The sequence below is a fragment of the Giraffa tippelskirchi genome, chromosome 9 (genome assembly GCF_054371585.1).
Source record: "Giraffa tippelskirchi isolate mGirTip1 chromosome 9, T2T-mGirTip1v1.2.pri, whole genome shotgun sequence".
In the NCBI taxonomy this organism is placed as follows: Eukaryota; Metazoa; Chordata; class Mammalia; order Artiodactyla; family Giraffidae; genus Giraffa; species Giraffa tippelskirchi.
The window spans coordinates 166594836-166620560 of NC_137283.1; the positions used below are offsets into that span (position 1 = coordinate 166594836).

The following is a 25725-nucleotide window of genomic DNA, read 5'->3' on the forward strand; positions in this document are numbered from 1 at the left end:
AAAAAGGTCTGTGCTGAATACCTTATACAATCTTTGAAGGCATAAAAATTTAACTCTGAAGTTACAGAACATAGAACTTCCTAAAAGAAATTTCCAGCCAATGAAGAGGGAAACCCTGTAGGGTCATGCTTTGAGAACTGCACCCCCTCCCATGAGGAGTCCAGGGGCTTATATAAGACGAGGGCTTGCAGTCAGGACTTAGAGATGGGGAACAGAGGTGTTAGGATCTTGTCAAAAACAGTCCTGGGCTGGTGTCAATAGCCCAGTAATTGAGTCTAGCAGTTAAGTGACTCTATGGCCTTTCTGATATGTAACTACAAGGGAAAGGGAGTGTTGTGAGTATAAGCAAAGGATAAGATGTGCAACACTGTGTCCTTACAGGGCAGGGAGAGAGACAGAGAGAAACACAGGCAGAGCAGACAGTCTTTTAGAGAGAATTTGCTGAGAACAGAGGACTGAGGTAGGGAGGGCCACTGATGAGACAGCGGGCAGACTTCCTGACCGACCAGGAAGAGCTGATCTCTTTCATGGGCTTGAGCTAATTTTTATAGTCTCAGGACAAAGAAAGTTCCTATGAAATGGGATGGTGTTCTCATTGGTTGGGGGTCTTTTGATTGTCCACCTTGCCTAATATGGAGGTTGGAACTTGCTATTTAGGGACAGAATGTGAAGTGAAAAGTGAAGTGAAGTCGCTCAGTCGTGTCTGACTCTTCGCGACCCCATAGACTGTAGCCTACCAGGCTCCTCTGTCCATGGGATTTTCCAGGCGAGAAAACTGGAGTGGGTTGCCATTTCCTTCTCCAGAAGATCTTCCTGACCCAGGGATTGAACCTGGGTCTCCTACATTGTAAGCAGACAGTTTACCTTCTGAGCCACCAGGGAAGTCCAAGGGCCAGAATGACGAATGACAAATAGAATGGCCCATGACAGTGGTTGCCATGGAGCTTAGCTAATTCTGGAAATATTGCCCTATGACCCCAGCATGTGGTTCCATAGTTTATGCTTTAGAAAGACCATGTTGAGATGGGGTGTAAGATTCACCGTGGGGGCAGGGAGCTTTGTTAGGGCCTGATGGAGGGATCAGGCTTGAGCCAAGGTTATGGCCCTAGAGGGAAATCAGTGTGGGGACTGGCCATAGGCTCTGGAGGGGGAACTGGCAGTCGCTGGGGCACAAGGAAGTGGAAGACTGGGAGGCCCTGGGCGTCTGGGCTCAGCAACCAGGGGAGGTCAGGCTGCCTCCTGGGTGTGGGTGCAGCAGGGTCACAGTCCTCTGTGAGGCCTCTTGGCCCTCAAGGTGAGACGGGGATGCGGTGGCTGGACAGATGCACCTGGTCTGGGAGAGGGTCCAGGCTGGAAATATCACTGGAATCGTTGCAGGAAGAGGAGAGGCCGGGCAGGCGCATGTGGGTCATAGCAGACTCCACGCGGGTGACTGTGGTGCAGTCCTGGTGGAATCAACTCACAGCCAGAAAGGGCTGCCTGTCAGGAGCTCAGCTTCTTTCTCTGTTCCTATAAAACCCCCATGTCAGTCTGAAACCCTGTCAGGAGACTTCTGAGCCCAGTGTTGCATGGTTTCATCAAAGGGCATGTGACCATGCTCAGTCATGTCTGACCCTGGGGACTGTAGCCTGCCAGGCTCCTCTGCCCTTGGAATTTTTCAGGCAAGAATGCTGGAGTGGACTGCCATTTCCTCCTCCAGAGAATCTTCCCAACCCAGGGATCGAATCCCCTTCTCCTGTGTCTCCTGCATTGGCGGGTGGGTTCTTTACCACTGAGCCACCCGGGAAGCCTTTTCATCAAAGGGTCCCTGGGAAAACAGAACCACTGCCGGCCCTGCCCGTGTCCTCACTGGCGATGAGCCCCATCAGGGCCCCGAGGCTCACAGACGACAGGGAGCTCTTGCCCTCAGGACTGGCTCCTCCTTCCAACCAGCTGCTGGTTAGAGGCCCAGGCATCCCCATCCTGGCTCCAGGCTCCAGCGCCTGGCTTCTGTGATAGTTTAAGGGTAAGGAAGACCCTCACACTCCTGTACCTGCCTGGGGTCAAGAATGTCTTAAAATCTGCACCTCGCATATCATGGAGGGCTGAGTGTTTCCAGCGGGTATGGGGAAACCATGGGGCGTGAGGTTCCTGCGTGTGCAGGGCCTTCCCAGTGCAGAGGTCTGTGCGTTTCCCCGGCCAGTCAGCTCCCCACGTCATCCTCCCAGGAAGCCCAGACCCAGGGTCACCAGGGCAGGGGCCCTCTCTCCCTTTATGTGTAGCTGTCAGTCCCACAGTGAGGAACCCGGTGCCCACCCTCCGCCGTTTCTCTGTGTGCTGCTCCTTTCCAGATGACAGTTCAGAGGTTTGAGCATTCTCAGCTGCCACACCCTGGAGAGACCTCTGTAAAATCAAGCCCACTGTTTATGAAAGCTCCATTTTGCCTTTAGTCTACAGATTCTGCTCATTTCCAAAGCTGTCAGCGCCTTTTGCCTCATCCCGCACGGTGAGGTTTTTCTATGTAGTTCTATTACAGTCAGATGCGGTGTCCCATTGTGTGTTCCACTCCTACACCCAAAATAACTAAAATCAAATAGATTATAATCGACCCCTTGGGCTATACACATCTGCAGGCTCAGACAAATGCATAGTGACAGGTATCCATTCGAAAGTATCACATGGACTCCTTTAAACCCCCACCCCATGATCTGCTTATTATCTGTGTAGCTTTGCCTCATCCAGGATGTCATAAATGGGGTCACAGTGATGTAGGAGATAGCTGGGCTCCAGGTTAGACACTAGCAACTGGCCTCCTGTTTGCATTTCACAGGGCATGAAGAAGTGGGCTTCAGCTGGATACTCACAACGGTTAGCATTTCCTGAGACAAGAGATAGCTGGACGCCAGTTAAGGCATTTACAATCAGCCTCTTTTGCCTTCTGAAATGGAAGTAACAACAGAAACAGGGTAAATAGCCAGGGTTTGTCTCTTGGAAACACGTTCAAGTAACAGTTATGGCAATAGTCAAGGTAATAGTCAAGGCAAGGACAAAGAGGGGCAAAACCCTGTGTGAGAAAAGGATTCAGGAATTGCTGCTCCCCGTCTTTTGGGACAAAGGAGATACTCCACATGCACAGGAAGGCTCTTTGTGGGTTGAAAGTCTGGGGACAGTGCCAGGCCATAATGAGTCTTGCGCCTCCCCTCACTTTGAGGTCCATCTTGGCTGAGGGGTGTGTGCACACCAAGGGGAGGGTCCCAGCATAGATCAGGTTGAAAAAGAAACCAGATAACTGGCTGAAGGAAGACAAAGAACCGGAAGATCCGACCTGTATGAATGACTTAACCGTCTCTTTACTGCGCTGCTCCTCCCCGGTGGGGGGGGGGGGGGGGCCTGCCCACACACTTTCTCTCCGGATGCGCGTCTGTGCCTTGCTTCTGTCTCAACTAAACAAATGGTTTCTCTATGTGCTCTACCACTTGTTGGTACGCTATGTCTATGATAATGAATTTTATACTTGCATTTACAGTCTCTGCCTCCAGGATAAATGCATTTTCCCCTGGGACAAAGAGTCAAGGGAAAACATCTTCTAGCCTGTAGCCCTTGCTGCTCTGGTGTCTAGGATTCCTGGGTTTCATCCAGGCTGGCCGGGGTCAGTTCCTAGGCAGGGAATTAAGATCCTGCTTCATGCCCTGCTCACTGTGTTACCAAGTCCAAGCTCACTCTGCTCGTCGCACAACAGGCCAATGAATCCAAGAGACAAGGTGTCGAGGCAATGAAGAGACTTTAATTGGGGAGCCAGCTGACTGAGAAGACGGCAGGCTAGTGCCTCAAAATATCCATCTTGTCAGGGCCTGGTAGCCAGGCTCTTTTATGGATCAGAAATGGGGGCAGGTGAGGAAACACAGCAAGAAGACTTTTCAATCCTTGCAGATGTCTCCTAGAATGGCAAGCCTCAGGCAGGGGGATGTGTTAGTCTCACTTGCTTACAGTCCTTCATAGGGGGCTCAGATTATCTCCCAGAGGCAGGCCATTATGTATATTTATTATAACAAAAAAGAGTTACAGTCATAGAAGCAGAGCCAGTGTAAATTTAAAATTAACCCTCCCTGGTTACAACTGCTGCCTCGTTGAGTTCAATAGTGTGTGCAGCTTCTTTACACTGGATTCTTTCACTAACAGTGTATGAGCTGATGGTTCATTCCGTTCTATTGCTAAGTGGTGTTGCATTGCTTATGCTTGTAAAGAAAAACAATTTTCCTTTTACCCTTCCAGATTTTTGGTAGAGACTTCCCTTGTAAAAAAGAAAAAACAGATTACCAGGAGAAAAACAGAAGTTTAATAACCTGTATACCTCCTGTATGGGTTTTCCTGGCAGCTCAGATGGTAAAGAATCCACCTGCAATGTGGGAGACCTGGGTTCGATCCCTGGGTTGGGAAGATCCCCTGGAGGAGGGCACAGCAACTCACTTCAGTATTCTTGCCTGGAGAACCCCCCTGGACAGAGGAGACTGGCGGGTTACAGTCCATGGAGTCGCAAAGAGTCGGACATGACTGAGCGACTAAGCACCTACCTCCTGTATATACAAGAGCTACCCAGAAAAAGTGAGGTACTCCCTGTAACGTCCAAGGCCATTATTTAAAATACTATCTTCAGATAAAAACAATAGGAGAAAGTCCTTGGGGGAGGTTATCACGCAAAACACAGTAAAGAAATGTATGATTGTTTGCAGATTTAAGTCAGGGCTCCATCATTGAAAAGAGCTACTTGAGGTTTAATCATCCTTCCATTTCTGGTGCAAAGAGGGATAGCCCTTATATATGGAAATTTTTCTATTGTAAATGTACTTCATCTCCATACAGTTTTCTGAGATTCCTGTTTGTTTTTTTTTTTAATGAGACTGAAATATTCCTTATGCCAGAAAGGCATTTCTTGGGGCGGCGTATTCTGTTTGCCTTGACATGGATGTATCCCACTTTGCTTGTGCATTCAAGGACATCCTTATTTGTTCAAGTTTTTAGCTATTATTAATAGTGCTGCTGTGCATAATTTCCTCCTTGTTTGAATTTGGAGATAGGTTTTCAAAGCAGTTGAGTAAATACTGAGCATCCCAAGGTGAGACTTGTTTAGCTTTGGAACAAAATGCCCAGCTGTCTTACAAAGTGGCTGTACTGGCATCCCACTGTTAGGGGAAGCACACTGACTGAGACCGCCCACCCTGCCCAGGCACCATGGTAACCATTTGCATGAGTTGTTTTATGACTGGAGGTCCTGGTAAGGAACATGGAACTCATAAGCCACCACCAACCGAAAGAGTTCGGGAAAGGTCAAAAGGAGACACCATATGTCCAACCACCTCCTAGAATCCTCGCTGGCATCCATCTTGGCTGAACAGGGTGTGCACTGTTGTAGCCATGTTCTCCGGGAAGCAAACTCACTCAGAAGGACAACGCAAATAGTGGAGTGCAATTTATTACAGAGTCTCCTCTTAGCCAAGGACCCTGACCAGTTTGTGTGACAACCTTATATACCATAAGTGTACGTGTCTAAACCCACATCCCCAGATTCCTTGAAACTAGTCTGGATAGTGTAAAGGAGAGATATAATCAAGGCTAGCTGTGATTTATATGCAGTAAGTCTTAGTTGGATAAACAGGGTAACATATATTAATAGATATTGTACAGATAATTTGTTTTGCTTTGGGGTAAATTAGTACACTCCCTTGGTGACAGTCCTGAAGGCCTTTTATCCGGGGGTCAGTTTTCCAATTGATACGTCGTCTCCATGGATACTGGGCATATAATTTAGTGTCCATCGGGTGAGCACCCAGGCATATAGTCCAAATTTCACAGTGGTTTCATGATGGAGACTGATTTTCAAGATGGAATCTGTTTGGCCTACTTTCCTCCTTCAGCACTACCAGGCAGGACTCTGAGTCAGAATGATTGGCTAAAGACAACCTGGAAACTAATCCCATCACCATAAAACCTGGGTTCCCTTCCCCTACTGCTCTCCACCCGGGCGCCCTTCCCAATAAAATCCCTTTCTTTGTCAGCACGTGTGTGTCCTCGGACAGTTCATTTCCGAGTGTTAGACAAGAGCCCAATTTCGGGGCCTGGAAGGGGTCCCCCTTCCTTCAACACCACCAGCAATGAAGGAGAGCTTTTGTTGTTCCTCACACTCCAGCAATCGCTACTGTCATATATTCGGAGCTCAGCAGTGCTAATAGGTGCAGTGTGTTTACTCATGATTTTAATTGTTATTCCCTAGTAGTATGATACTTTTGTATAATTTTTCTATGATATTGAGCATCTGCATATCTCCTTTGGCCAGGTGTTTCTGTTTAGATCCTTACCCATTTTTTTTTTAATTTAAACTGGGGCTATTTTAGAGGTCTTTGTCTATTTTAGGTCCAAATCCTTTATTAGATATGTGTTTGCAAATATTATTCTCCCAGTTTGTTGCTTGTCTTTAGACTTTCTGAATAAGGTCTTTCAGAGGAGAAATCTTTTATTTTATAAAGTCCACATATTTTTTTCTTTTGTATATTGGTGTTTTCTGTGTTACAACTCAAAGCTCATGATCTGCAGACCAAAGCCAAGGTCATGTATATTTTCTTATATATACAAGTAATTTTGATTGTTTTGCATTTTACATGTCTGTTAATGAATCTGAGTGAATTTGGTGTAAGTTTTACAGTTTGTGTTTACAGTCATTTCATTTCATATGGTTTCCAGTTGATTGTTCTGTAACTATTTTGGAGAAATCATAAGATATTCATCTCTATTTCAGTTTGAATTTCTTATCTGCAGCAGAACTGCACATATCTGCTCCATGGCCCCCTGGAGCCTGCTCCCTCTGAGATCCAGGAAACAGGAGGACCCACCAAACCCAGCCCATCCCTCATCAATGAGGTCAGGCTTCACGCTGTCTCTTCAGACTGCGTTCTTTCACTGAGTAATATGCACGTGAGATTTAACCATGCCTTTTGAGGGTTGGTGGTTCATTCCTTTCTACTGATGAGTAATACTCCATTGCATGTGTATGGGAAGAAAAACAATTTTCATTCTGCCCTTCCATAATAAAAGACAAATCACCAGGAGAAAAAACAGAAGCATACCTCCTCTATGTTTCCCTGATGGCTTGCAAAACAGGGGAGATGGGTTTGATTTCTGGGTTGTGAAGATCCCCTGGAGAAGTTGGCAACCCACTCCAGTATTCTTGCCTGAGGAATCCCATAGACAGAGGAGCCTGGGGGGCTACAGTCCATGGGATCCCAGAGTTGAACATGACTTAGTGACTAAAACAACAAATGCCTACTGTATACAGGGGAGCTACCAAAGAAAACTGAGTCAGTCCCTGAAATGTCCTAAGTCATCACCTTAAATACCATCTTCAGCTGAAAACAGAAGTAAGACCTTGGGGAATGAGAGAAGCCAGTTATGGAAGGTTATCATCAAGACACAGTAAAGAAGGATGATTGTTGGTAGATTTAAGATAGGACCTTTCCATTGATAAGTTACTTGAGTTAATTATCCTTCTATTTCTGGTGCAAACAGGGGCAACCCTTAAATGCAGAGATTTCTCTGTTGTAAATGTCCTTCACAAAAGGCAATTGCTACTTAGTTTACTGGGAGTCCTCTTTTTTTCCCCTTGAAGCCGATGTAAATAATCCTCACACCAGAGAGGCTTATTTTGGGGTGGCCTACTCTACTTGCCTTCAAGTTTTTGACTATTATGAATAGCGCTGCTGTACCTAAGTTCATCTTTGTTTGCATTTGGGCATGGATTTTTCAAAGCAGTTTCTTAAATACTGGAAATAATGATTGTTGGATCCCAAGGTGAGGTTTGTTTAGCTTCGGAGAAAACTGCCCAACTGTGTTACAAAGTGGCTATGCATGCATCCTACCAGCAGTGAGGGGGCATTCCTGCTGTTCCTCAGCCTCCAGTAATTGATATTGTCATATATTTAGAATTTACAGTCCTAGTAATATGTGTGATGTGATATCTCATGATTTTAATTTATAATTCCCTAATGGTGTATGATGTTGAGCATGTTTTTGTTTTTGACTATCTGTATATCTTTTTTTGGCTGGGTGTCTGTTCAGATCTTTATTCGTTTTTTATGGGGCTGTTCAAGAGGTCTTTGTCTATTTTGAGTCCAAATCCTTCATCAGATATGAGTTTTGCAAATACTTCTCTCCCAGATTGTGGCTTGTCTTTTGATTTTCTGAATAAGATCTTTAAGAATCAGTTCAGTTCAGTTCAGTTGCTCAATCTTGTCCGACTCTTTGTGGCCCCATGGACTGCAGCACACCAGGCCTCCTTGTCCATCACCAACTCCCGGAGTTTACTCAAACTCATGTCCATTGAGTCAGTGATGCCATCCAACCATCTCATCCTCTGTCATCCCCTTCTCCTCCCACCTCCAATCTTTCCCAGCATCAAGGTCTTTTCAAATGAGTCAGCTCTTGGCATCAGGTGGCCAAAGTATTGGAGTTTCAGCTTCAGCATCAGTCCTTCCAATAAATATGTCAGGACTGATTTCCTTTCGGATGGACTGGTTCATGCTCCTTGAAGACTACTGGACTCTCAAGAGCCTTCTCCAACACCACAGTTGAAAAGCATCAATTCTTTGGTGCTCAGCTTTCCTTATAGTCCAACTCTCACATCCATACATGACTAGTGGAAAAACCATAGCCTTGACTAGATGGACCTTCGTTGGCAAAGTAATATCTCTGCTTTTTAATATGCTAGGTTGGTCATAACTTTTCTTCTAAGGAGAAAGCATCTTAATTTCATGGCTGCAGTAGTTGTGCATGGGCTTAGTTGCTCCATGGTAGGTGGGATCTTCCCAGATCAGGGATTGGACCCATGTCTCCTACATTGGCAGGTGGATTCTTAACCACCAAGGAAGTCATTCCCCTCCCTCCTTCCTGCCAACCTCCTCCTTTAAAAAAAGACTAAAAGCTACCTGTTTAGTAAGTTTTCAGGGGTCTGAGCTCTGAGGTCAGAGTCTGTGGTGTCATTCTCCCAAAGGCTTCAGATCCCGGTTGGGCTCATGAGTCTGGCAACCATGGTGGGTCTGGTGGCTGAAGACAGGCTTGGCTTCTGGACCTCTGCCCTCACCGACTCACGCAGGGTCCCTGAGCCCTGGCAGCCAAGCAGAGCGGCGCGCAGGCGGGGCTGGTACAGCCGTGGGACCGCTGCAGTCAGAGTGGAGCCTGCGGCGGAGGCAGCTGGCTGTCCGTCCCCGTGACTGCTGCTGTTCTGTGTGCCCGTGCAGGGCAGTCACGGTGTCAGGTGAGGCCTGGCCGCTGTCGTGGGGACAGGATGGGACCTCAGACAGCTCACATCCCCACCCCACCCCACCCCTGCTTCAGGTCGTGGCTTGTGGCTGCTGGCAGCTCCCTGGGCTGGGAGGCTGTGTAAAGCACCAGTCCCATTGCTCAAGGTCAGCTGAGACCCAAAGCTCTGGGGTCACACACCGTCCCCACCACCATGCAGGTCGTCCCACTTCTGTGAGGGAGGGCCTGTGCGGGGCTGTGGGTGATGGGGGATTTGGGGGTGTTGTGGGCTGGCCCAGGAGTCAGCTTTTTGAGGGGAAGAGAGGGGAGCAGAGGGGAGGGAGAAGCTATGAATTGCTCAGGCTCCCAGGGGATTCCAGGCTCAGCTCCGGTGGGAGGTGCAGGTGAGAAGCCCCTGCAAGTTGCTCGGTCCCCACCGTATTTCAGTTGAAGCCCCTCTGCCTGCACCACCCTTAACTCTCCCTCCCGTGGCCCCTGCCTAAAGCCGCAGAAGATGGGGAGTCTATATGGCTTCCCTTCCTGTAGGGAAACCAAGCCACAGACAAACGTGTTCCTTTGAGAAAGCATGAAAGAAACGAGAAAATAATAATGGGTGGTTATTACTGACATGGTTCATGTAGAGACGCTTCAGAAGCCTGGCACAGGGAGGGAACTGAGGGCCGTCGCCCCCAGTCCTGGAGTTTGCACCCTCCGCCCCCTGCCCTGTGGCCCACTCTCCCCTTGGTGTCTTCTGGTGACTGGGCGGACCTCAGCCTCCTAAACACATCCTGGAAGGATGAGGCCAGGGCAGAGGTCATTCACAGAGGGGAGGGTGTGGTCGACTCTTTAGATCGCCATTGTCTCCACTCTGTGTCGGAGCTCAGTTCTGGGTCTAAGCAAGAGTGGCTTCCTGATGCGGTCCCCACCTTCACTCACCGGGGGGCCTTTGTGTCCACCTTGTCCCTTCGTGCAGCCTGGTCACCCCTGGGACCCGTGCTGTGCGTATCTGCTCTGCTCACAGCACACCCCGGGGTCCATCAGACTTCACTCATAAAAGGGACGTGTAAGGATGAACTATTCCATAGTTAAGAATTTCAAGGTCATGACACCGTTGGCCAGAGCATGTGGACACAGGTACGAGGCCCGTGCATAGAGAAGCCGCTGTGTGGGCTTTGAGGACCCTTCGTGTGGGGGTGGGATGGGGGTCGGACACACGCGGCTCCAGGCTCTGTTCTTGGCAGGCGGACGACTGTCGGCACTGCCTGTCTGTGGAGGGGCTCTGGGGCTGCCCAGCTCAGCAGGAACGGCAGTGGTGGGAAGGGAGGTCACCCTCCCTTAGCAGCCCTGACTTCACACCCACTCATCAGGGCAGCCAAGTGCCTAAACGGCCCCTTCCTCATCTAGCTCTGAAGACCTGGAAGGTGTGGGGGCTGAAGGACATGCAGAAAACAAAATTCTGTAAAGCAATTATCCTTCTATTAAAAAATTAGAAAAAGTTAAAGAAAAAAACACAAAGAACAGCAAAGGTGGGGTTTGCATTCTCAGCCAGCCTCTGCCAGATTCTCCTTGTGCTCATGCATCAGACTAAAATGCTGCTGACTCCACCGCGTATCACAGATAAGAATAGAGACACAGAGAGGCTGAGCATCTTGCCCCAGGTCACAGAGCTGCTGAGGGCAGGGCTGAGAACTGGATCCCTGTGGTTGAATCTGGAGTCCAGATGCTGTGATGACCCTGAGGGAGTGGCAAAGACCAGATGGTCCAGGCTGAGCAAGGCACACACACACACACACACACACACAGACACACACACACACACACACACACACATGCATGAGGCCTTCACCTTTGAGGCCACAGAAGTCAGAGGAAACCAGAGGACAACCAGGAGAGGCCAAAGGAGAGTCGAGGTCTATAAGGAGGAGAGACCACACTTCCCAGGAGGCCGAGGAATTCTCTTCCCTGGTGAGTCTGTCTCAAACCCTAGATTCCTCTCCCTGGACCCAGGAACCGACTGTCCCATGACCTAACTGAGTTGGCTCCAGAATTATGCCTTCCCAGGGGTTCAGCTACCACTGGAGCCCACTGCTCTCAGTAATAAGTGGGGAATAAGTACGTAGTCTGGGCTTCAGATTTGTTTGGAGACAAAATTTATTAGGAGTACAAAAAACCATGAAGGCAATTGACACTTAAGAAACCCTCTGCTGTTTATCTACTTCCTCTCCTGTCATGAAAGTGGAAGGTCTATTTAATCAATTCTGTGTTTATCACACTCTTTCTTTAAAATGTTTATTTATGTATTTATTTATTCGGCTGCACTACGTCTTAGTTGTAGCATGTGGGAGTTAGTTCCCCAATCAGGTATTGAACATGGGTCTCTGCATTGGAATCTTGGCCACTAGACCACCTGGGAAGTCTCTCCTCATACTCTTGGGGACAGTAACGGGTCATAGACCTCCTCTGAGGCCCCTTAGAGCTGAGGCATGGGGTGGCTGCAGTAATCTTCCTGTGGCTAAGATGTGGTTTGTTGGTCATGACTCACTCACACTCCCTGCACACATAGGGCTTCTCCCCTGTGTGTGTCTTCTGGTGTGTGATGAGATGGGACTTACGACTGAAGCTTTGCCCACACTCCCTGCAAACATAGGGCTTCTCCCCTGTGTATGTCCTCTGGTTTGTGATGAGACTTGACCTATCCTTGGAGACTTGCCCACACTCTCCGTGCTTGGCTTTTATAATCCTTGAGACTCCTGCCCCCATGAATAATTTGCCTGTGTCCTCTGGATTCAGTTTCTGGCTTGTGCTGGGCTCTTCTGTCATTCTCTCATGCACCCCAGAACCCCCCACTTGCCCTCTGGGTGAGTAGGAAGAGGCCCTTGAAATCCTCTTCAGCCTTATGCTTTTCAGCAAAGGTTGGGGCCTTTTTTTTGCCTCGTGACCCTCAGGTTTGTCACTCGGGCTGTGTGGATCGGAATATCGCTGCTGCTGATTTTGATTCCCTGGGCAGAGATCCTCTGCTTGGAGATGGTCTCTTTCAGATGATCTCAGGAGTGTCTGAGAGGGGTGACTGTGTTGGACGTGTTCGCTGAAGAATTTCTGACTGGAGAAGGCCAGAGAGCAGGAGGCACATGAGTGGATATTGGGCTCCGGTTTTGCTGAAAGAGGAAGCTTTTGGTCAGGTAGCTGGTTTGCCATGGTAAGGCCTGCCCACTAATCATCTTAGTGTTGACAGCGCACGATTTGTCTCCCATCAAGTGTGTCTTTACAGTCCACTTTTCCATTCTATTCTTATTCTCTACATCTACAGAAATCCAGGAAGCCTGTGTCAACAGCCTTTTCTACATATCACTCAGACTAGGGACCTTCCAACAGCATCAGAGGCAGCGTCTTTCCTGAGAGAGGTGGATCTGCAGGGACCTTTCCCTGCGTGTAAGTATCTGAAAAGTCATGTCACCGTGGCCACAGGTATTTTACCCTACTGAGAGATAAGACTCTTGATGACTTAGGTAGAATCTTCCTGAGTGGCTCCCTGTGAGGGGAAAGGGTCTATTAAGTTAGGGGCGCCTGGCCTGAAGCTCTCTGCATATGGGAGGCAGCACAGGGGGTGGTTTCAGCAGGTGTGAATAAAGGTGACTTTGCAGCTCCTGGTTCAAAGAGCAGCCATTGTGCCGATCTCTTCAGGAAGTGGGTTTCAGACTGGATGAGACCGAGTGGCCCAGTTCCCACTGACTACAGATCTCTGGCTCTTGCTGCCCCAACTGGTTCACAAATTGCTCCTCTCTGAGTTTTCCACAAATCAGAAAATAAAGGCATATCCTTTCTCAAGCCTCACCTGTATTCATACCTCATTTATTTCATTCAGTCTTAGTCCATTTAACATGCACTAGGAATTCCTGTTTAAAAATACACCTCCAGCCAGACTCCTCACACCCTCACTCCCGTGCATCTTCAGCCAGCCCACTCTCCCTTCATGTCTGGGAGTGAACTGACTTCTGGGGGGACTCCCTGCTGCTGTCTCTTCCCAAAAGCAAACCAAAGCATCGTCACAGAACAGAGACCATGCCGCTTGCAGCTGAAAGCCGCACGGTTGTTCTGTGTCACCCAGGAAGAGCCCTGGGGCCTGCACGTGGACACGGGCCCTGAGGTTTCCGTGTCCCATCCAGCTCCTTCCTCGCCCTCTGTGCTTCCTCCTGCGACCACTGGCATGGGCTCTTTTCCCGGCCCTGGGGCTGCGGCACTGGCTGCTCCCCTGCCTGAATCCTTTCCCAGGGGTGTTATCTCTGCAGAGACCCTGCCCCACCGTCCTGCGCCACACCCCACCCTCTGCTCACGCTGATCCGAGGCACTTTTCCTGCGCTGCTTTCCTCAGAGCACCAGCCCCTGTCTGGTATGAAGCCCGTGCTGCCCCAGGGCAGTGGTTCTGTCTGTTTCGGTGCGTGGAGCCCTGTCTGGCACAGAGTATGAGCTCACATGACCACAAACTGAAACAGTGACTGAATGCAAATCACTGTCCACGTGTTGCTTAGAAATGGGAGGAAATGAGGGAGAAACAGGGAGAGGTGAGGGGGCGGGTCGGTGCTGGGAAACTTGCTGTTTGTCTCTGAGCCTTTCAGCAGAAGGTGATGTGGCATAGTTTTTGCGTGAAATATTGAAAAGTAGAACTAACATTTTTAATATAGAAATCTTTCCTAACAGTCATATGAAATGAATCAAATTCTGAGGCATTTTAATTGCGACTTGACTGACTGTAGACTGAATTGTACTCTGCTTCGGAATCGGACCAGGGAGGCTCCCCAGGATGGGCTGGGGCGCTGGAAGAGGGGTGGCGCTCACCTCTCCCGGCCGCGAGCTCGCTCTTCCCCCCGCTGTCCCGCTTGATGCCGAGGTCCTGGCCGTACTCGTCCCCATACCAGACCAGCAGCTCACAGCCTGGCCTGACCACCTGGCAGGTTCGGTAGAAGATCTGCCTGTGATACTGGAAGGCCACCAGGTTCTGCTCCTTGTCGTCCCGGGCACAGTTCACATACCTGGGGTCGAGGCCGGGAGAGGGAAAGAAACCTCAGGTGACGAGTGCCCTCCACGGTCGGGCCATGCCCAGCTCCTTGCCTTCAGGCTCTGAGGCCGCCGTGGGCCTCTCCCACCGCCCCTCATGGGGACCTTCTGTTCACACCTTCGACCAGGCCGTATGAATTCCTATTTCCAGATCCTGTTTCTGGTCCTCTTCCTGGCTGGAATGCTTTTCTCTCCTTACCTAATTAGCCATTTTCCAGAGCCCAGTTCCAGACTCGTCTCCACCTGGACTGTCCATGAGGCTAGTGACCTCCAGCTCCCCTAAACTCTAAATTAAGTTCTCTTTCATTCCACAGGACTTGGTGCTTCTAGGCTAACACACAGCCCTCAGCGCTCACCCCAGCCTGCCTTCTCTCTCGAGGCTTTTCTTCAATCTCCCCACGTGTATCCAGGGTCCTATTTACTTGCCCACCCTCTCCCATTGAAACTTGGAGAGTGCTCTGACATAGCTTGAGACCCAGAACAGTAATAGTTTATTCACTTTCTGCCTGCCCTGATGAAAGGAGAGGCCCGCAGAGAATGGCCATGCTCATGGCCATCCTGCCCCTCATTCCTTCCCAGGCCTCAGGGCTCACTTCTCACTGGAACCGAGCCTGGGGAGCTTGTTGCCCACATAGGCTCAAGGTCTCCCATGTTAGGTTATCCTGGTGCTGTGCAGTTACTCAAAGATAGAAAAATTAAAGTTCAGTTCAGTTCATTTCAGTTGCTCAGTCGTGTCCGACTCCTTGCGACCCCATGAATTGCGGCACGCCAGGCCTCCCCGTCCACCACTAACTCCTAGAGTTTACCCAAACCCATGTCCATCGAGTCGGTGATGCCATCCAACCATCTCATCCTCTGTTGTCCCCTTCTCCTCCTGTCCCCAATCCTTCCCAGCATCAGGGTCTTTTCCAATGAGTCAACTGTTCGCATGAGGTGGCCAAAGTATTGGAGTTTCAGCTTCAACATCAGTGTTTCCAATGAACAACCAGGACTGATCTCCTTTAGGATGGACTGGTTGGATCTTCTTGCAGTTCCTAAAATCAATTGGCTAATGTCTCTCTGCAGTATGTTCTCCAAAAGGACATGGGTTGTGTGATATGCTTCAGTAATGAAGTTCACTGTCTAAACTGAAACATAAAGTGCTTGGTAAGTGTCAATTAAGTGAGTTAAACTGTCCCTGGTGAATCTAGACTCCTCAAGTTGTTTTCAAGTCCCCCAGCATATAGACTTGTGTTTTGAGGGCACATGCTATATTTTTAGTTCTTTCTTTCTAATGTCGTTTGAAATGAGAGAGTGTGATATGGAGGGAAAAGAGGAAAGAAGATGTGAAAGCTATTGAGGGAGATAGGTTGAGAAATAAAGGGGTGTGGGCTTGAGGGAAGACCGACATCTACAAACTACAGACTCACAGCACTCACCTCATCCAGTTGGCCAAAGAGGTGTCCTTTCCATCCACATACTCATAGCAGTTTCTCCCTTTTGTGATCTGAGTGTCAGAAAAAGAGTTACAAGTTTTCTTCTCTCTTTTTTTTTTTGGTAGGAAGCAATACAAGAACTATTTCTCTCTGCTGTCATTGGTGCTCTTCAGCCTGCATGGATTCAACTGCTTTCATCAAGAGGCTCTTTAGTTCTTCCTCCCTTTCTGCCATAAGGCTGGTGTCATCTGCATATCTGAGGTTATTGATATTTCTCCCGGCAATTTTGATTCCAGCTTGTGCTTCATCCAGCCCAGTGTTTCTCGGGATGTACTCTGCATAAAAGTTAAATAAGCAGGGTGACAATAAACAGCCTTGACATATTCCTTGTCCTATTTGGAACCAGTCTGTCGTTCCATGTCCAGTTCTAACTGTTGCTTCCTGACGTGCATACAGATTTCTCAAGAGGCAGGTCAGGTGGTGTGGTATTCCTATCTCTTTCAGAATTTTCCCCAGTTTATTGTGATCCACACAGTCAAAGGCTTTGGCATAGTCAATAAAGCAGAAATAGATATTTTTCTGGAACTCTCTTGCTTTTTCCTTGATCTAGTGGATGTTGGCAATTTGGTCTCTGGTTCTTCTGCCTTTTCTAAATCCAGCTTGAATATCTGGAAGTTCACAGTTCATGTATTGTTGAAGCCTGGCTTGGAGAATTTTGAGCATTACTTTACTAGCGTATGAGATGAGTGCAATCGTGCGGCAGTTTGAACCTTCTTTGTCATTGCCTTTCTTTGGGACTGGAATGAAAACTGACCACACCACCTAGATGTTTTCAATTGCATATGCTAAAAGAACCAGCTTTGCAGTTTCCAAGAGAAAAAGTGTCAATTTAACCAATTTTCTCTTAAGTCCAAAGAATATCATGGCCATCCTGCATCAAAAAGTCATCTTTCCTTTATGTAGTCATAGTTTCATGCCTAAATTATAGACCAAATAGTGCTCAAATTGACTCTGCTATCAGGGGCAGGTCAGCTGATAAAAAGCTTAGATTGTCCCTCTGGAGGGAAGTGAGACCTTGGTCCCATCAGAAGAATCTGAGGGCTTAAGGGAATTTGCAGGAGTGGGGAAAGCTTGGTCCATCCTACATGTACCATAATCTTAAAATAATGCTTATTTACTTTACAGAAGTAAAAAAAAAGATGATAAAAACAAATATAAATCACTGAAAGGTAAAGAAAGTCATAATCTGTGATCGAAAGCTGCATTCTAAGAAAACTGTGTTCTCTTAACCTAGAGACTAGGCTAAATTCCAGTCTGGTACCAGCTTACCAGATAACAAACAAAAAAGTTGTTTACGGGTAAGCTTAGAAAAGTCTTTTCCATATATCTTGAAGTAGCAGTATTTTTGCAAAGGCATCCATGCGAAATCATAGAAGGCATGTTTAAAACCTGATTAAATTGAAATTGACAAAGTAATCTCGTCATTGCTGTGACTTGAAACACTTTAATATGATAACTAGAATTATAACTGACAGCATTTTACCAGAACATATCAGATTTTCATGAATGTCACATAATTTCTAGGATATCTATATTAGTATCATCAACCATACAATGTAATTTGAGAAGATTCATCACTCCTTCTGACAACACTTCCCATGTAGTTTAACATGTTAAATGAACTCAGCTTGTTTAATATATCTCTTTGGGAGGTCTCAGGGGCCCTTTGAAGCATCCCAAAGTTAGCTAGAAGTCAATTATTTAGGACGGCTTGTTCATAAATATCCAAAGGGTTTATAACAGTCAGGTAGGAATCACATAAGTCACTGTGAAACAATACTTAGCCACTTAGCCAAAGTAAACAAAAGATTTCAAAGGTAAACCTAGAACAGATCACTTAAGAGGTAAAGAAACTTAAAATCCATCAGCAAAGGCAGTTCAACATCTCAGGAAAACTTATACTACACACAAAGCTCTTTTCTGGGGGTCCACCTTCCATAAAACTTCCTTATCCTTTTGTGTACACATTCCTTTGCTTCTCCCATCCTGAAACTGCCACCTGTAAGTCAGAACTACTTCTTTTTCCTTCATAAAATGTGATTTCATTCCTCATACCTTCTTTAATAACAAGACATACATTTTCCTTAAGCAACCAAGAACTGACTTTTATATTGGCATTCTATAGATTGGTGAACATACATATCAGTGATACTATCTAAAAAAAATTTTGCTTTCTTATAGTGAACATCTCAGGATGGCACCAGACGCTGTTCATGGATAGTCAAACATCTCTTTAGTTTCTGCGTAAGAGGAAGGTCCTGTCAAGTAGTGAATGTTTCAGAACCTTAATTTATTTGGAAATGACCTAGCTATTCAATACACTGTCATCACTTAGTTTAGCACAACGATAGAAATTCAGGTAACCAAAATCTGGAGAAACTATTGTAAATTCAGTTCAGTTCAGTTGCTCAGTCGTGTCTGACTCTTTGCGACCCCACGGACTGCAAGATAACAGGCTTCCCTGTCCATCACCAACTCCCTGGGCTTGCTGAAACTCATGTCCATCGAGTCAGTGACGCCATCCAACCATCTTATCCTCTGTCCTCCCCTTCTCCTCTGCCTTCAATCAAGACTATTATAGACAGATATTTTAAAGCATAATTATTTTTAATAGTTTATCTAAAAGCTCATATCGCATTTACATTTTTTAGGAGTTTTTTGTTTGTTTGTTTTTAGAGGTACTTTCTTTGTTGACAAGCTTGTGACAGATATAACAATATAGCAATATTTAACTTATAATAATCCTAGACACTATAAAAATTTTATGCTTAATGTTAATGACTCTTAGATATGTCTATACTAGAGTAGCAAAAAAAAAATACTAGATATTTAATATTGACTATTTCCCAGTTCACATGAATCTAAAATTCATTTAGGTCAATTTTTTGCTGTATTTAGAACTGTTTGATTTGTAAGGGCTTCCTTTTCTTTAGATTATTTAAATAAGAACTCACAACTTCAGCAATATTATCAAAAAACAGAAGACTCACACTGAGACATACATAAATCCACACAGACAGACAGACAGATCTTGTAGTTTTCCGCCTAAGATTTAAAATATCTCTTTGACCTCCTTTTTTGGGGGGGAGGGGGGCTTGAAGTTCTCATTTGCCCAAGGCTGAGATCTCAGGCAAAGTGGGCAGTGTTTTTCAAGGAAAGGGTTAACTTCAAGCTTTGCCCTAGGCAGGCCTTTTAACAAGCTAATTGTTCTTAATTGCATATGCAAAACAACCAGCTTTACAATTTCCAAGAAATTTTTTTTTTTTAACCAATTTTCTCTGGTTCTATAGAATATCATGGCCATCCTAGGTCAGGTCATCTTTCCTTTCTGTAGTCACAGTTTTATCCCTGAATTATAGACAGATCAGCGGATAGAAAGCTCGGGTCGTCTCGGTGGGGTGGATTTGCCCGTGGATGGATGTCACCTGGCGGCAGTAGTGAGGCCCGCGGGCCTCTCCTGGGAGCGGGCGTGTGGGCGGAGCACACCTGGCCGCGTCGGGGGCGGAGCGCGCCTCCTCCGAGCTCCTAGGTAGTGGGTCCCGGGTCTCAGGGGTCTCCATTGCGGCTGGGAACGCCCATTTCGTGGGCTCCTGGGTCCGCATGGATTGGCATCCAGTGAGCGCAGCGGAGGGCTGCGGACCACAGGTAAGGAACTGCGGCTCTGGCGCAGGGTGGAGCAGGGAACCACGTATTCCGCCCTCTCTGTTGGCACAGTCTCGGAGCCCCCTAACCTGGCGGTCGCAGAAAGGCCTCGCCGTTGGGGTTAGGGTTAGGGTTAGGGTTAGGGCCTTTACCACTTTACCCCGTCGCCTAAAGCTCAGACCCGCGCGGTTTTCCCAAGCAGCCTAGTGCCCGCAGCGAGGTCCCCAGGAAGTCCAAGGGATTTATCCTGCCTGGTGATTTCACCTGCTGGGGCTCCACAACCCTTCCTCTGGCCGGCTGGCCCAGCCCTGCTTCCGGCAGTTTGCAGCCCAGCGGGCCCTTGACCACCTTCTGGGATGGGAAAGGGAGGGGTCCACGTATTGCACCCTAGAAACTTAGTAGGGTGCGTGGATTTAAAAACCTGGCGGCCACCCAGGCGGAAAAGAAGGGAGGAGGGCACCTGGCTGCCCTTTCATGGTGGCATCTGTGGCTGTCCTGCTGCTGAGAGGGGGCCTTTCCATGGGGACCCTGTACAATAAGTGTGGTGTTTTGGAACTGAATAATTAGAACGTGTAAAATTTTTAAATTATGTGGTGCTTTAATTAAAAAAAAACAAAAAAGCTCCAAGTTTTTTGCAAATTGAGGTCTAAAAATTGAAGGCCTATTTTCCTTCCACTGTGGCATTCTATGAAGAAATGTGCGTGTTTTTAAGAAAAGAGTCAGAAAAGTGAGGGAAACAGAAAACCCAGAGGTGCCCCTGTAGTTTGGTGAAGGCCTTAGGAGGTCACTCGTAAATGCTGCTGGCTGTCGGGAGGCAGTCTCTTCCTGTGGCTGATGGGCACAGAGCTCTACAGGCTTGTCCTTCGCATGGATATTCTTGTTTGTGGAAATCCAGCTCGGAGCCATCTCCTGATGTGTAAGAATTTCCCAGACTAGACCCCTAGGCAAATCCCGCAGGGCCAGGGACTCCTTCCTTGGTTGTATTTGTCTGTTTGACTGAAAAGCAGCAATGCCATATTTTTCTTTAAATCTGGTCTATCATCCAGGCCTTGGAGTAATATTTCCCATCCCTCTCAATGGGCTTGGGTTCCAGGAATGAATTATAGTCAGTTGTCCGTGATTTTACAGATGAGGAAACTGAGACCCAGAGAGGGTGGACGGTCCAGGGGAGAATGGGATATCCTTCCGGGAACCCTGGCTCCGGGGTTTGTAAGGAGCCTCCTCCCCAGCATGTGTCAAGTGCCGTCCGTTTCCCGTGCGCTCTGTTTCTATTTCTGTTCCCTGGTGGCTCAGTTGGTAAAGAGTCTGCCTGCAATGCGGAGACCCGAGTTCAATCCCTGGGTCGGGAAGATGTCCTGGGGAAGGAAATGACAGCCCACTCCAGAATTGGCTGAAGAATTCAATGGACTGAGGAGTCTTGTGGGCTACAGTCCATAGGGTCACAAAGGGTTGGCTGAGTGAGCGAACACTTTTTTCTATTATTATTTCATCAGCGCCACCTCAGATCATCAGGCATCAGATCCTAGAGGTTGGGGGCCCCTGCTTTAGTTTCCTCTTTCATCTTCTACGTAGGTCCAGCCTGCTTCCCCCTCCTGTACCTCCTGGAGAACTACCTGCTGGGCTTCTCTGAATGTGACTAGGAGTCTCCTTCCCTCACTTCCTTTTCTCTGAGCCTCCTCTCATCTCCTAGCTGGGTTTCCCTGATCTCCATTTAGGCACTTTTGCCCCAGGTGGCGGAGAAGGCAATGGCACCCCACTCCAGTACTCTTGCCTGGAAAATCCCATGGACGGAGGAGCCTTGTAGGCTATAGTCCATGGAGTCACTAAGAGTCGGACACGACTGAGCGACTTCGCTTTCACTTTTCCCTTTCATGCACTGGAGAAGGAAATGGCAACCCACTCCAGTATTCTTGCCTGGAGAATCCCAGGGACGGTGGAGCCTGGTGGGCTGCCGTCTATGGGGTCGCACAGAGTCGGACACGACTGAAGCGACTTAGCAGCAGCAGCAGCAGCAGCCCCAGGTGGTGCTAGTGGCAAAGAACCTACCTGCCAATGCAGGAATTCGATCCCTGGGTTGGGAAGATCCCCTGGAGGAGGGCACGACAACCCACTCCAGTATCCTTGCCTGGAAAATTCCCATGGACAGAGGAGCCTGGCGGGCTCGGACAGTCAGACATGACTGAAGCGACTTAACACAGCACACCGGAGGCCCTTTGAACTGCAGACTCGTGATTGTTTTGGCTCCTTGGAGTCCCTTGTCACTCCACGTGTATGTTAGGGTCAGCTTGTGTATTGCTTCCTAAAGGCCTCAGAGGGTAACAGGCAGGAAGGCCAGGGGTCTCCAGACAGAGGGAATAGGCTGCAAGTGTCAGACGTTTTTACCTCTCTCTTAAGAGGCAGGAGGAAACAAACTAGGGTTACATTTTTTCCCCTTCTTGATACAAATTTAAAAGGAGGTTTCTCTTAAAAACCTGTGTTGCCATGACGACTCCTGGCTCCACCTGAACTTAACTTTTCTCAAACCTTGAGCTAAGCAATGCATTTTTCTTATGGAAATGTTTGTCTTAAGCTATGTTAATGTGCTATGTATTTACCCTAGACTCTGTCTTCAAGTCGGTTCCTCCTAAAGGCTCAGAACTGACTTGACAAACCAGTATGTTTTACTCATACCTTGTTCTCCTAATCTACGTTAATGAAACTATATATTTGCTTGGAAATCTGCCTTTCTTCAAGATTCATGTCAATCATTTTATGGCCTGGGATGGCTCACCTGCTGCCAATGTTATCTCATGCATGTTGTGGGTGAGGGGCCTGGTGCTATTTTCTGATACGTTGTCTTTATTTAATTAGCAGACTGCTAGTGGCTGTATAACATCTGGCTAAAGACTAGCAGGGGGTACTCTTTCTGCCCCCTTCTGATGTCTATGTCAGCAGCTTTCTCTATCTCTTTTATACTTTAATAAAACTTTATGACACAAAAGCCCTGAGCAATCAAGCTTTGTCACTGGCCCTGGATTGTATAATTTCCAGTGTGCCAGTCTTGTCATCCTCATTACATCCGTGGCAAAGTATTTTATTAATGCTGGCATTATTGAAAGGGAATTGTTTTTTTAAATTCCTTTTCAGATTGTTATTTGCTAGTGTATACAGATACAACTGTGTAATCATTCATTTTTATCAGTTTGGACAGCTTGATAGTTGTCTTTACATTCTTTACTTTCTCATAATTTAAGATTAGCCTGGCTTATATATTTACTGTCTCACCCCTAGTCTTCAGTCGTTTCTTTAAAGAACTTCTGTCCTTTTTTTTTTTTTTTAACATTAAATTATTTTTGACTATGCTGGGTCTTTGTTGCTAGGTGTCTAGTTGTAGTGAGCAGAGGCTACCCTCTAGTTGCCGTCCCATGGCTTCTCATTGCAGTGCTTTCTCTGGTTGCAGAACTTGGGCTCTGGAGCATGCGAGCTTCAATAGTTGTACGGGAGCTTAGTTGTCCCTGGGCCTGTGGAATCTTCTAGGACCAGGGATTGAACCCGTGTTCCCTGCATTGGTAGGCACATTCTTTACCACCCGGCCACCAGGGATGTTTCCTGTTCCTTTTTATTACAGAATGATATTTAAAACATACATGTAGGAGCTACATATACTCAGCTGACAATACATGGAAATATATACATGTATTCCAGCTTACCTTTGAACATATTCAGTTAAAGGTAATTTGTGATGATGTCTCCAACCTGATCCACCATGACATGGATGTTGTAACCTTTCCTTTTGTGTATCTGTAATGTCACATTCCAATGGTAAGATACCTGACTTCCACCACTTGTTATGTATAGAATTCAGTGCTTGTCCGATGGGGTTGCTGAAAAAACTGTCAAGACTGTCTTCCAAAGGGGGCTGTGCATGCATCCCACCAGTGTCTTGAGTGTGTTTTTGTCTGATCGTTTACTATCAGTATACCCTCCGTGGCCAGGTGTCTATTTCAGTCTTTATCAACTATGATTGGGCTTGTTTGCTCTAGCGTTCTTGGACAATTTGAGTACAGATTCTTTGTCAGATATTCATTTTTTAGGAAAATGATTTTATTTATTTTTGGCTGAGTTGGGTCTTTGTGTGTGGGCTTTTCTCTAGTTTTGGTGAGCATGGGCCATAGTTAGTGGTGTGCGGGCTTCTCACTGCAGTGGCTCCTCTTGTTGTGGGGCACAGGCTCACGGGTTCAGTAGTTGCAGTATGTGAGCTCTGCGCTGTGGCTTCCAGGATCTAGAGCACAGGCTCAGCAGTTGTGGCACACGGGCTTAGTTGCTCCATAGCATGTGGGATTGTCCCATACCAGGGATCACACCTGCATCTCCAGCACTGGCAGGCGGATTCTTGACCACGGAGCCACCAGGGCATATTTTAGATTCTAGTTTTCCACACATGTATGTGGTGAAAGAGGCCAGGATCAAGAGGCCTGGCAGCTGGGAATCCTCAGCCACAGTTCTGGCTGTGCTATCAAAAGCTCTGGGGCCTTTGGCGAGCGCCTCAGCTTTCCTGGGGCTGTTTCCTCCCCTCAGAAATGCCCTGCTGTTGGACTGTAGCCACCAAGCTCCTCTGTCCCCGGGATTTCTGAGGCCGGAATACTGGAGGGGTTGCCATTTCCTTCTCCACAAGACAGCATTTTGAAGATATTTTCTCTTGGATATTGGTTTTGATGAAGGAAAGGGGATCCCTTCCGGGGCTTGAGAGTGGGTTCTTGTCTGACACTTGGAAGTGAGTTGTCCGAGGCCGGAGTGCTGTCCAAGTGAGAGGCTTTATTGGGAAGGGCTGCCGGGGCGGAGGGCGGGAGGGCGAGGGAAACGGAGACAACTGCTCTGCCACGCGGCTCACAGTCTCAGGTTTTATGGTCATTGGGTTAGTTTCTGGTTTGTCTGTTGCCCGTCATTCTGAATTGGGATCCTTCCTGGGGGCATACGCGTCCCTCAGCTGAGATGGATTCCAGCGAGGAGGATCCTGGGAGGTTGGTAGGACCTCTGGACTGGAGTCTCCCATCTCCTTTTGACCTCTCCAGAATCCTGGTTGGTGGTAGCTGGTTAGTTCCTGGCTCCTTACCAGGAACTCCTGTTGTAAGACGACTCCTGCAAGCATTTCCTCTTCTCTGTGGCCTGTCAAGGGCGGGTGGTCAGTGGTTCGTTTAACAGTTTGTCTTTTGGTTCTCTCGAGTAAGGTCCTTCACAGAGTAATTGTATAAAATTGTAAAAGTCAATGTTTTAAGTAATTTATGTTAATAATTTGGTAAGTTGGCTTTTTTGTTGTGTGTTAGAACTCATTACCAGACCAAAGGTCATGTAGGTCTTTTGTTGTTTTCTAAAATTTTTATAGTTTGTAAAATTGAATTACAGTGTTGTAAAGTTTGTGTTTATGTTCATTTCATTCCATATGTTTTTTTAAGTTATTTATTTTTAGTTGATTGATCGTTGTTTTACAATATTGGTTTCATTTGTCGTACATCAACATGAATTAACCGTAGGTGTATGTGTGTCCCCTTGCTCTTGAATCTCCGTCCCACGTCCCACCCATTCCCACCTCTCTAGGTTATTACAGAGCGCCAGTTTGAGTTCCCCGAGTCATACCGCAAATTCCCATTGGTTGTCTGTTTACAGATGTTGGTGCACATGCATCCATGCCACTCTCTCCATCCATCCCACCCTCTCCCTCTTGTTCCCCACCCTTGTCTGTAAGTCTGTTCTCTATGTCCGTATCTCCATTGCTGCTGTGTGAACAGATTCGTCAGTACCGTCCTTCTAGATTCCATATTTTTCTCTTTCTGACTGACTTCCCTGTTTAATACGCTCTAGATCCATCCACTTCATTAGAACTGACTCAAATGTGTTCCTTAGGCTCTAATTGTTCCTTAGACTTGTTTTGAGGAGGGTCATGGAGATATTCTGCTCCATTTCAGTTTGGGCTTCCAGTCTGAGTGCTCACAGCACAGCTGCTTCTGGCTGAGCCCTCTGGGCTCTGTGAGCGCGGGGCTGCCCGATCTTCTCTGGCGGCCCACAGTGGGCACCATACGCTCCTCTGACCCGCGGGCACAGGACACTTTGCCTTCAGACTCGGATTGGTGACCAACTGGCGGGAGGTTTGTCTCCTCAGGGCCGTCAGGGCTCTGGCTTCTGGATAACGGGGCTGCGTCCAGGCTGAGAGGAGCGGGGTCGTCTCAGTGCCCGCCAGCAGGGAGGTGCTGCAAGAGGGAAAAATGAGGGTGAAGTAGACATTTCCTGTGTCCAGCTGAGCGCTGAGCGGAGGTCC

At 47.5% G+C, this 25725-nt stretch overlaps 1 protein-coding gene and 1 long non-coding RNA gene across 2 annotated transcripts; one reads left to right on the top strand and one right to left on the bottom strand.

Annotated features, from left to right (window-relative positions):
* The first annotated feature begins 998 nt into the window (after positions 1-998).
* On the top strand, positions 999-2428 carry LOC145521348 (uncharacterized). The gene is made up of 2 exons (XR_014065331.1): positions 999-2005; positions 2331-2428. It is a non-coding gene; the product is annotated as an uncharacterized LOC145521348 (long non-coding RNA).
* A 9374-nt stretch (positions 2429-11802) lies between these two features.
* LOC145521948 (histone-lysine N-methyltransferase PRDM9-like) lies at positions 11803-25486 on the bottom strand. The gene is made up of 6 exons (XM_081530893.1): positions 25402-25486; positions 24526-24578; positions 19217-19423; positions 15735-15802; positions 14098-14291; positions 11803-12419 (listed from the first exon to the last, which is right to left on the bottom strand). Exons 1-6 carry the CDS (start codon positions 25484-25486, stop codon positions 11803-11805), a joined length of 1224 nt encoding a protein of 407 aa, XP_081387019.1.
* Positions 25487-25725: the final 239 nt, after the last annotated feature.

Bases quoted from the DNA above. Each gene is read 5' to 3' on its own strand.
- LOC145521948 (XM_081530893.1), bottom strand. From the start codon at position 25,486: ATGGTGCCCACTGTGGGCCGCCAGAGAAGATCGGGCAGCCCCGCGCTC. The intron at 19,424-24,525 runs GTAAGGAGCCAG...TGTGGTCCGCAG, and splicing joins TCTTACAACAGGAGTTCCTG to CCCTCCGCTGCGCTCACTGG. The intron at 14,292-15,734 runs GTGAGTGCTGTG...CCTCGACCCCAG, and splicing joins TCTTTGGCCAACTGGATGAG to GTATGTGAACTGTGCCCGGG.